Genomic DNA, 12022 nt, shown 5'->3' with positions numbered 1-12022 from the left:
TCTGATGGCTGGCACTTTACCTGTGATCATTAGGGTTCATAACTCATACACCCTGATACTAGACATGGAATGATTAAGATTGATAATAGAGATAATTAGCATTGAAGAATCCAGTAAACGATGTGACTCCAAAACTCAAGTTGGTGAAGTTAGGTTAAGTTTAATTAAGTTAGGTTTGTTACTCTTTAGGTAAAATAAACTTGGGGTGTCAAATATCCTTTTTTTTTAGCTTATAGATACTTCCATTTTTATTCAGTCTGTATAATATAATTCAGCTGGATCATGAGACCAGATGGTGATATCACACGTCACTGCAAAAACTTGTTGACAAGTTAAGATAATATTGGAACCACCACACACATACGAGTTAAGGTCACCACTGGCGGCCCACAAGTCCTTTCCCTGTTACGATGCTGGTAAATAATAGACCAATCAGTAAATGGAATAGCCAATAAATCAATCAGTCAGAGCCAATTAGTCTTTCAATTCGCCAGCCAGTCAGTCAATCAGAGCTAATAATTTTTAATCAGTCATAAACTCACACAAAACATTTAGTAAAATTATCCTTAATGTTTTTTTTTTGCAATATAATACATCTAATAATACATTTACTGTATATCTATATATTTAGTTATTACACTTTAGAGATATTATGCTCTCATTTTACTTATCATGCTTTTATATTTTCACGATAACTATCACACTTTTAGAACCTTACAATCATTTATCATTCCTTGAAATACTTACGACATATTGTTAGTTACCATAATTTAAAATACTTAGTGTTATCTCTACGAAGTTCGTATCAGAGACTAATAAATACCTTGGAACACCAGCTAGAGTAGTCAATTAGTAACCTGTAGTAGAGGAGTAATAAAACAGCTTAAAGGTATTAGAGACAGTTGCCATTAAATAAGAGGGAATCCCACGAGCTTCAAGACCCGTTAGGAAGCTGTCACAATTTATCGAGAGCTGAATCAGTGCTCAGAGAAAGAGAGATACGGACAGACAGTAAAGTACGATAAACATTCATACCTAGACACTAAAATGAGTTTTAAAGATAACAGTAAACCTAGCGACGAGTGCTGACCGAAGGTATCTAGAGATAACAGAATTGTGGGTCAAGAGTATATCAGTGGTGAGCTATGGAAGAAATGACTGGGCCTTCTTGATAATATAATTTGTGGTCAAATATTTGATGATGAGGACAGTGGAAGCCCATGAACCAGTGTTCTTCATTGGTCTGTCGTTCACTGCTCTTCGTCCTGTAGGGGAGGACCGTGTGGACTGGAAGCAGTGTTCCTGTGAATCGATGAACAGTAAAAGAGGGATGAATGCAAGGCGTGTCACTCATTATCTGGACTTCTTAACACCTGGAACATCAGCAAAGTATAATTATTATCTTAAATGTGTATCCGTCATTGGGTGTTATCAAAGCCTTTTATTGTGCTGTATAGAGTGACCAAAACAGAGAGAAAAACCGTAATTTTCTAACTCTTTGACTTCTATCATAACTAGAGTTGCATTCATAAAAAGAAAGACTCAAGCACCATGCCAGAGCCAAGGTTAAAATAAAGCATATCTTGTACACCTGCAGTATTTTCCCCGCCTTTGTTGCTGGGTACCTCATTGGGAATAGCCATCAGCGCCAAGGTCAAACACACATACCACATACAGAGACACTGATAAACCGGAGACACAGCATTACATAATATCACACTGTATGTACATCACACTGGACAAACATCTATGACTGAGGCTTCGTCGTGTGGTATGTTTTAATCACACGCAATAAAACAGTTCGTTGTTAGAGTTGGGAGCACACAAGTGTATTAGCACATCACTACTTGCCAAATTACCATCACCAGTTCGATCCATTATCATTGCTAGCCGCGTTTGGTCACTCGATTCAGGTTTCGTGATTTTGTAGTCTACCTGTACCTCCTGTAAGCATTTTAACGAATTTCAAATTACAGCTGAACCTTTAAGAATCAAAGAGCAACCCTGGAAGCTGAGTTACACTAAGAAGGTCGTTATATGCGTATTTGATAATGTTCGGTTAATGTTTGGACGAATATTGTGAACTGGTAACACTAACCAAACTATTGACCTTACTATAAAATATTGTTGTGAGTATTGCGTGGTATCAGTTATAGCGTAACTGTCGCTGGGCGCGGACAGCCGGCCGTGACAGTCCGAGGGAATAACTTACTATAAGTGACACGTAACTGGCTGTAGTTTTTGTAAAGGATTCATTTTCTAATCACATGGAGCAGAAAAAACGTCCATGCAATTAAAGAAATTAAGAAAACATTAAACGATCAAAAATTAGCTTAACACATTTATAGCCCACCGACCAGCCACCTGGAGGCGGTCACAGCCAGTTGACCACTCGCATCTCAGCTCTACCATGACGTCGTATGGACGCGATAACTATGGCTTCTCCTATGAAGGTAAACAAATGGATTGATTCTTTTTGTAGTCTTGCCACGACGTATAGTTCATGTTCTTGATACCTGGTGTCATTATACACTACTACTACTACTACTGCTACTGCTGATATAGATTGTGAGGGCACTTGTTTCACACACCTCTACACCACCCTCATCTTACTTACTTCTCTTAGTTCTTATTCTTACTCAGTTCTGTCACCTATTCTTTTGGTAGCATGGTCATTCTTTTGGTAGCATGGTCGAGGGTCTAGGCACATGGGTATGGTAATTCTGGTATCAAGTCACTTGGACGAAAATAAAGGTAAAATACTGTGGGATAAATGAATACACCTAAAGTACTCTAAAAACAAATTTATTAATATGAAATCAAAGGGAAAGATATATTATTAATCATATAACTACCAGGCTCAACTCCTGGGCTTATTGCAGACTCAGTACTTTCTTCTTTACTAATTTACTTATTTTCTTATTTCTTACTCAACAGTAATTACTCAGATCTTACATTCTTACTGCACACAACCTTACTGGTGTTACATTACATGGCATAATAGGACCAGTTCCTTGGCCCTACTCACAATACATAGTACATGGCACTCATTGTAGATTACTTTACTCAACATCCTCGTTAATAATTAAATCAGCAGATACCTGGGGTCCACTACCCAACATGGGATAATTATTTCCAACTAATTATCCCTAACATACATCTTACAACACTCTCTGTTGACATATACTTCCAGGGAGTAACCCAGGGTAGAACACTGGGGCTCACGACCGTTGTTGTGGTCGGTAGTAGCCAGGCACATGGCGAGTCTGGGGTCTGGCCCAACGAGGCAGTGAAGCACATTAATCGGGCCGCATCGGTGCCATCGTTTCATATATAATCCCTGCTGGGTTTCTACTACATCTGGGGCCGTTGTTGAACGATGCAAGAATCACAATGGGATCTGGAGACACATTGGAGCAGCGTCAGGGGGCGCTCTCCTTGCGAGATGCACGGGTATAAATACCCCTGAGTTGCCAGTGATCGCTACTCACGCAATGACAATAATCACAAACAAACTAACTGTTACTCATTCAAAGATGACCCTCAGTTGACAAAGGTCTGGCGAATTACTTGAGATGATTTACACAGACTAATTCAAGATTGAGCTTCCCAGGAGAAAATGGAATAACAACGCATTGATAACTGTCTTCACAAAGGCTGGACTCTGGGAGGGAAACACAAGTGTAGCGTCTATGGGGAAAAACACGTCTTCTCAGGGGTCGCTAACTCACTCATGTTTTGCGGTCGTGGAGTTTAATAAAAATCATTAGTTAAATAGATCAGCGGTCAACGTGACCATGACAAGATTACCCAGTTAAATACTTTTACTACTTCTACTACTAGTACTTTTTTCTTTTATTTTTTTTTATAAACGTAGCCTCCAGCCTCCCCCAATAGCCACACCTTCGCCGCCATTTTATTACCTTAAAATTAACTATCCTAATACATAAGTAGCTATCCTAGCTGTGTTGAGATAGTTGAGCCGCATATCTATGCAGCATTCAGTGACTGTTGCCTCAAAGTCGATATCTGCAACTATTGTCGGCTTTGGGGCCGATGCTCTCGTTCCCCTGAGCAGAGCAAAGCAGGCCTAAACAGAGAGAAGGACAGTCGACATCTCAACCAGGCTGTAACATAACTTCTGAACTGCTGTTTCCGTTCAGGTAACACCTCCGCGATTACTACAACTGCGACTGATATAGATTACCCGGTTAAATACTTTTACTACTTATAATAATAATAATAATAATAATAATAATAATAATAATAACAATAACAATAACAATAATAATAACAATAATAATAATAATAATAATAATAATAGTAATAATAATAATAAACTACCTGACAGATAATTGTGTCCATCTACCATTAACCCTGAGACTATAAGCTCAAGGACAAGCATGGTCGGACCTGGTGTTATAACAAAACATTACTCTAAGACCTTGTACAGTATTACAGACAAGTGTAGTGAAGATAATGGAGATAAAGGTAAAACTCTCAATCTTTATTTTTTCTTTTTAGTTAAATTTTCCATCCAAAATATTGAAGTAAATATCAACAATGGGCCACAGGCAAATGACCCGAGCTGTCTGTATTGGAGGTAGTTGTGAGGAATGAATAAAAACATAAATTTACTTGTTTCTAATTTTTAGTTCCAAATAAAAATTAAAATAAAAATAAACACTTCTGAGAAATTGTCCGATGTATGTTAACAGGAATCTCTCTCTCTCTCTCTCTCTCTCTCTCTCTCTCTCTCTCTCTCTCTCTCTCTCTCTTGCTAGGCTCCCGTGGCTCTCAGACTTAAAACTTGAGTTCCTTAGACTTTAACCTGATAAGAGATAAACAACTTCAGTCATTACAGTTTGCTGATGCAAAGATGAGTTACGTAAAAGGCTACTGGCCTCCTGTATCAGACATAGAGTCTAGTAGTGGCTTCACTTAGTAAGGGAAGAGTATGGTACAATACTGAGGGATCTCTCTCTCTCTCTCTCTCTCTCTCTCTCTCTCTCTCTCACACACACACATACACACACGCTTCGCTTTTGTGTGTGAGTGTGTGGTTCCTGTGTATACCCGTAAGTAAATCAGTAAATCAGTATCTAATTAAGGTAGAAATAAAAGTTTCATAAGTAAGATTTAATTAAGTAGAGTCATCACTAGAATGTTAACTTCGTCTTCGTCAGGAGGAAGCGGAGTGGTCGAGGAGGACACACCCAGCCCGGCCTACAAAAAGAGATGGTCGTGCTGCCGGGTGACTCTTCTGATGCTAGGAGTGCTATCAGCCTCGCTTGGGACCGCTATGCTTTCAGGGGGCTACAATGCTATGTTCAACGCCATCCTCAAGTCGGTAGGCCATTCCAGCTGCGTCTGTCTGTCTGTCTGTCTGTCTGTTAAATTAAAAAGTTTTCTGTGTGTTTATTGCGCTATCTGTCAACTTCACTCTTACAACGTCACAGGCTACTCTTGGTAACTACAGTAGGTTTTCAGTCACAAAATCCAACAGCCTAACTACAAATTATCATCAACGAGATAAGATGGTGAGAATCATCTTGGTACTCGACGCAAGAAACGGTGGTTGATATAGTAATACTGTTATCGCTAATTTTGTTTTTATATTGAGGTGCTACAGTCGGTCAAACAAAAATAAAAATACCTTTAAGGTCATAAAAGACTTGAATAATTTACTTTAGTATTTTAAGTAACAGCAGCAAACTATTCAAAATTAGAATGAAACGACCGACCTGCACTATGTATGGTGTATACCTTCACTGTGTGTATGTTGAATATATGTAAACTTGTATAACTATGTTACTAAATAAAGATCCATCTATTTGTCTAGTACTAGTTAGTCCCGAAAATTACAATAGCCTTTGGTGTAAACTTATATTTTACGTTTTCTCTAATATCAGAGAAATGAATTTATGGGTAACTATTGTATAAGAGCTTCTTTTCTCTACACGTGTTTCCAGCTAGAATGTTCACAATTACCTTTGATATGGTATATAATAATACTTGCTAATGGAATGAGACATGACGATACTCTGTTAGGCAATTATTAAAATCGCACATTAGATATATTAAGTCACTCATATCAGTTACTATAATCCCTGTCTCACCGAGGTCACGAGACTTGTCACAATCTACACTTGGGCAGATATTATGATTACTGTAATTTTCTGTCATAAATAACTCTCAAAATACACTTCTGTCAAACCAATAACTGCTCTTGTCCTCCCGGTAGCAAATGGAGATTCAACCTGGATCCACGTCGTATGATATATGGCACTACACCCCCGTGCCACTCTACCTCCGCTTCTATTTCTACAACTTCACCAACCCTGACGAGTTCAGTAAAGGAGGGAAGGCCGTCCTGGACGAGGTCGGGCCTTACTGCTATAGGTGAGCTAAAGATTAAATTGTATCATTACAGGAAGCGATCTCATTTTTTGCCTTTACAGATTTCACGATTTTTTTTTTTTTTTTTTTATACTGCAGCCAAAACTGCCCTTTGGGATCGGTCCGCATTTTTCCGGAGAAATAATTAAACAAACAAGGAAAAATTAAAGCAAAGTTATCAGAAATTCACCCATTGGCTGTTACAGGATTGTGGATCTCATGCTGACGTCAGTTTTTAGTGAAATATGAATTGACTTACGTAGATAAAGCAAACTTCAGATGACTACAAAAGATCATGATGTTTACCCTGCACATTGAGATTACGTCACTGTAATACATCCTAAAAAGGTGATAGACATATCCATTCACTCCAAAATGTTCAGATATGTTCAATGAAATTTGTTCCCAGCCTGAAGAACTTGGTTTATGAAGACCGTCTGAGAGATGAAGATACTGACAGTGTTCTCATCCTACGTGGAGACATGATGGAGAAGATGAAGAGAATTAAAGAATTATAAATTGAAGGCTAGAGTTTCAAGCTGTACAGGACACGACCATGGGACAAGCTGTACAGGACACGACCATGGGACAAGCTGTACAAAACACGACCATGGGACAAACTGAACAAAACAACACTTCACTACACATTATGGACGTGTGGAGCAGCAAGTCGCTAGATCTCCCAACGTGGTGACCTTCAGAACATGACTGCATAAACACAGAGCAAAAACAAGTTGTCATGCTCGATTTTAAAGCTTTGATTACATATTGCTACGTCACTACCTATCACAGTTTCTAGATTCCAATTAAGTTATGCAAACGGATGAAAATTTGGACAGACAGACGTAAACTTTTCTTCCATAGTAAATAAGTTATCTAGCAATACCATAATTTTTCCCTACTTTTTTTAACCATATCGTCAATGCTGAATGAATACAGCACATGATACGTATAAATTCAATAGTCTTATCTTTCTAAATCCAAGATCCATCGATGCCCTCGGCGCTCTCATCCCTAACACCTGTAGTGGAAAACCCACATTCCTAAAAAAAAAATCGAATCTAGAAATGTGATCCCTTTAAAACAGCTAGTGCTCTTGTGGGTACTAAACAGACTTTGTTATGTGACACTTGTAATAGAAACCTCGACTCCTCCCGCCAGAGAGTACCACGAGAAGCAGAACCTGACCTTCCACCCCAACAACACGGTCACGTTCTTCCAGCAGCGGTGGTGGCTGTGGGACCAAGGGTGTTCCGGTAATCTTTCTCTCGACGATATTATCACCAGCTTAAACACCGTTCCCATTGTGAGTATCTTCTGTGGTGATGATTGATGGTGATGACGTCCTATGTGATGATGACTGATGGCGATGACTTTCTGTGTGGTGATTACTGATGACTTCTATGGTGATGAATGATGCCTGTTGGTGATGGCTTCCTGTGTGGTGATAACTTCCTGTGTGGTGATGATTCTTCCTATGGTGATGACGTCCTGTGTGGTGATATTTCCCCAAATGTTGTCCTCATCGTGATGACAGAGAGACAGACAAACAGACAGACTGAGAGACAGAAACATAGAATAAAAGTATGAGAGGAAAGAAAGGAGAAATAACAAAGAAGAGAGAAGGTAGAAAACCAGAGAAAGAGAAAAAATAAAGAGTAAAATGGAGAGAGAAAGCTAGAGAGAGAGAGAGACTGTGTGTGTGTGTGTGTATGTGTGCGCGTCTGAGATAGAGAGAGAGAGAGAGAGAGAGAGAGAGAGAGAGAGAGAGAGAGAGTGTGTGTGTGTGTGTGTGTGTGTGTGTGTGTGTGTGTGTGTGTGTGTGTGTGTGTGTGTGTGTGTGTGTGTGAGTCTGAGAGAGAGATAGAGAGAGAGAGAGATCTAACACTCCATTTTTCTCTCACACAGTCGGCAGCGTGGAGTGTGAGAAACAAACCATTAATGCTGACAGGTCTTAACAGCATCTTGGTCTCACAGAAGGAAAACTCTTCGCCAGAGCCACAGTACATGAGACGCTTTTCGATGGATACCAGGTAAAACACTCTCTCTCTCTTCTCCTCCTCCTTAACTTTTCCCTTCCTCTCGACCTGTTCCTTTGATAACATCCTGACAGGCTCTCTTGATTGCCTCCTTCTCTTCCGTTTCCTCTTCCCCTTCCTCCTCCTCTTTGTACCACCTTTCAGACCCCTCTCACCTTGCCTTCTCTCACCTTATTGCTTGTGCATACCATTCTTCTGTGTGTGTGTGTGTGTGTGTGTGTGTGTGTGTGTGTGTGTGTGTGTGTGTGTGTGTGTGTGTGTGTGTGTGTGTGTGCCTTTCTTTGGTTCATATTATTATAGGAGGAGTAACAATGTGTCTCAGCTCAAAGGTCTTTCTCAACTCAGCGTCTATGTGTGTGTATGTTTATGTCTTTCCCAGGATCCTCTGCTGGACTGGATGCAGAATAACATAGTAAACATCACCAATATCTCTAACATTCTACCTCCTGGCCTTACAAACTACGACAAGTTTGGCTGGTTCTACAATGTAAGTATGATGATTTTATAGCTGTGATGGGATGAAGTCGAGGTATTCTAGCTTTGAGGACATTAAGTTAAGATTTTCTATGAATTAAGGACTCAAGTTCCTTTAATAACAGAACCTAACATCAAGATTTTTTTATTATTATCATTATAAAATAGTTTCCTATTATCTAAAGGTGCACATCCCTTTGTTGTATTTTGATTGGCTTTGTTTTGATTTGTTTATTTCACTGATAAGTTTATTACCTCAGTTGTATTGTTTATTTACACCCCTAAAAAATAATAGACTTCATGCTAAACATTTTTTATGCTGCTTTTAACGCTATTCGACCAAGATTAATTCAATAGATATATTTTTACGATAGTTACCATTCCTTTGAGGCATCTTGGGCCAATTATTCAATATATATTAATTTATTTTTTTTAGGTTACTGTACGTGTAAACTGACTTAAGAGTGTGTTGTAATAGAGTGAATTGTTTCTCATCTTCAGCGTAATCTTTCTCTCACATACGATGGCCTCTTCAACATGTTTACCGGGGAGGATACACTTGACCACGTAGGTGAGACTGGACCTTCCATCACTAGCGTCCCTCCATGTCGATAAATTCTACATATTATCGTAAAATTAATGATATACATAGAATAGATCCATTGTCTACATTGCCTACACTGTCTATCCCGTATCTTTTTACTGTGTGGTTGATTTATGAAGAAAGTGAGAAGCATTGCATGAGGAAGTTGGTTACAGGTTGTAGTATTTTCACCGGAAACGGACTTCACCAACACTCCTACAAAGACCATTTTTATCAAGAGTATCGTGTTAACGTTTTGTTCCGTCATCCACCAACAGGACTGATTGATTTGTGGGACAATGGGCGTAACACCACCTTTTTCGACTACCCATGTAACAAAGTGACGGGGTCGGCGGGAGAGATCTGGCCTCCTGGCTTAAAGAAGGACTTTATCGAGTTCTACAGTTCTGATCTATGCATGTAAGTCCTGGCTCATACACCGCGACGGGGGGAGGGGAAGCTAAAGGGAGGGGGAGCTAAAGGGAGGGAGAACTACCATCAAATTCTGTGGACAGAACCAGTCACACTGATCCTTCTACAGATTTTAATATTGGTGGTGGTCTTCTTCAGGAGCGTGAAGCTGTTCTACAAGGGGGAGGTGACTGACGTCAACGGCCTGCCGGGATACCGCTACTGGGGCACCAACTACACCTTCGCTAATGGCAGTGTGGTCGAGGGCAACGAGTGTTACTGTGTCAAAGGCACTTGTGCCCCTACAGGTAATCTGTACACACACACACACACACACACACACACACACATACATTCATTACTGTGCATCTAATCTTCCCTCACCAAGCAATTAACCCCTCACTCTCCCCTCACCAGGCACCTCACACCCCTCACTCTCCCCTCACCAGGCACCTCACACCCCTCACTCTCCCCTCACCAGGCTGGCACTCTCCCCTCACCAGGCACCCCACTCTCACCAGGCACCTCACACCCACTCTGGGCACCTTCTCCTCACCAGGCACCTCACACCCTACCTCACCAGGCACCCCACACACCCCACCTCCCCTCACCAGGCACCCACACCCCTCACCAGGCACCACACCCTCACCTCCCTCACCAGGCACCCCACACCCCTCACCAGGCACCTCACACACCCCTCACCAGGCACCCTCACCAGGCACCTCACACCCCTCACTCTCCCCTCACCAGGCACCTCACACCCCTCACCAGGCACCTCACACCCCTCACTCTCCCCTCACCAGGCCTCCTGAACGCCGAGTCGTGTCGTATGGGTTCTCCAGCATTTATCTCCTTCCCTCACTTCTACGCTGCCGACCCCTTCCTGCTGGACGGTGTGACGGGCGTCTCCCCTCCTGAAGCAGATAAACACGCCTTCACCATGGACCTCATACCGGTAGGAACCTCTTGGCCTCATACTGATAGAAACCTCTTGGCCTCATACTGATAGTAACCTCTTGGTCTCATACTGGTAGGAACCTCTTGACCTCATACTGAAGTAACCTCTTGGCCTCATACCGGTAGGAACCTCTTGACCTCAGAAAGGAACAACAGTCATTAACCATTCGAATACTATCAGAAATATACCAAGATATAAATAAAAATAATTCCCTGATCACCGCTAGAAAAAGTATTGCACGATTCACCATAACTGGACTTATTCTGTATATATTAAAATGTGGGGTTTTTTCCGTCGTCACAGGAGCTTGGTACACCGATGTGGGTATCGGCAAGGATGCAGATCAACATGTATGTTAGACCTTACCCAGGCAAATTTAAATTGGGAAAAATAACGTAAGTATGACTAAAAACCTTTGTCATTCATTCAGTTAAGTTGATATATGTCCGAGCCAGTGGTTGGGTGAGTGAATCGGTGACTAAGCGATCTCTGTGTGCGTGTGTGAGTAATCAATACAAACAAGTGTGATAATTATACCGATTATCTCTCTTTCTCTCTCCCTCTCTCTCCAGTATTCTCAAGGACGTGCCCAAGGTATACCTACCGCTCTTATGGTTCGAGGAGGTAGCCGGCGTACCTGAGGATATGGCCAGCCAGCTCTCCTTACTGCTCTTCATCATGAAAACACCGACCATGACCATCATCTTCTCCATCATGTTGGCGCTCGGAGTCCTCACCATCCTCCTCGCCATCTTTGCCCGCTGCTGAGACACCACAATCCTGAAGAAGTATCAATATACGTTTAGCTGCATACTGAACTTTTAATTAAGACCGTGGTAAAAGTGACTCGTGATTTAGGAAAATATTTTTTAGATGAATGAATGAAGCTATCACAGTCTTGAATTAGCTGGTAAAGATATCCCATGACTTAAGTCCACGTGTGTTTTTAGTTTAAGGAATGTTGATTTAGCTTTCACTTGTGCTGTAACAGACGAAGATTCAGCTAATCAATCTGTAACATTGAGTTTTGATTTAATATGGGTCTTGGTTTAGCTGAGGGGTATACCATAGGGGTCTTGGTTTAGCTGAGGGGTATACCATAGGGGTCTTGGTTTAGCTGAGGGGTATACCATAGGGGTCTTGGTTTAGCTGAGGGGT

The 12022-nt window shown here is 41.0% G+C and overlaps 1 protein-coding gene across 1 annotated transcript; it reads left to right on the top strand.

The window, feature by feature from the left end:
* The first annotated feature begins 2134 nt into the window (after nucleotides 1–2134).
* On the top strand, nucleotides 2135–11677 carry LOC121865518 (protein peste-like). The gene is made up of 12 exons (XM_042365036.1): nucleotides 2135–2453; nucleotides 5187–5350; nucleotides 6245–6402; nucleotides 7561–7705; nucleotides 8308–8432; nucleotides 8784–8925; nucleotides 9414–9483; nucleotides 9774–9915; nucleotides 10066–10214; nucleotides 10710–10861; nucleotides 11168–11259; nucleotides 11437–11677. Exons 1-12 carry the CDS (start codon nucleotides 2411–2413, stop codon nucleotides 11630–11632), a joined length of 1578 nt encoding a protein of 525 aa, XP_042220970.1. The 5' UTR covers nucleotides 2135–2410; the 3' UTR covers nucleotides 11633–11677.
* The last annotated feature ends 345 nt before the right edge of the window (nucleotides 11678–12022 follow it).

Source organism: Homarus americanus, unplaced genomic scaffold, assembly GCF_018991925.1.
Source record: "Homarus americanus isolate GMGI-L3 unplaced genomic scaffold, GMGI_Hamer_2.0 scaffold25483, whole genome shotgun sequence".
Taxonomy (NCBI): Eukaryota; Metazoa; Arthropoda; class Malacostraca; order Decapoda; family Nephropidae; genus Homarus; species Homarus americanus.
This window is presented reverse-complemented; position numbering and strand designations above follow the sequence as displayed.

Excerpts from the sequence above, each read along its gene's own strand:
- LOC121865518 (XM_042365036.1), top strand. The coding sequence starts at position 2,411 with ATGACGTCGTATGGACGCGATAACTATGGCTTCTCCTATGAAG. Across the intron at positions 8,926-9,413 it reads AGTTTGGCTGGTTCTACAAT|CGTAATCTTTCTCTCACATA; the intron begins GTAAGTATGATG and ends TCTCATCTTCAG. Across the intron at positions 9,484-9,773 it reads GGATACACTTGACCACGTAG|GACTGATTGATTTGTGGGAC; the intron begins GTGAGACTGGAC and ends ATCCACCAACAG.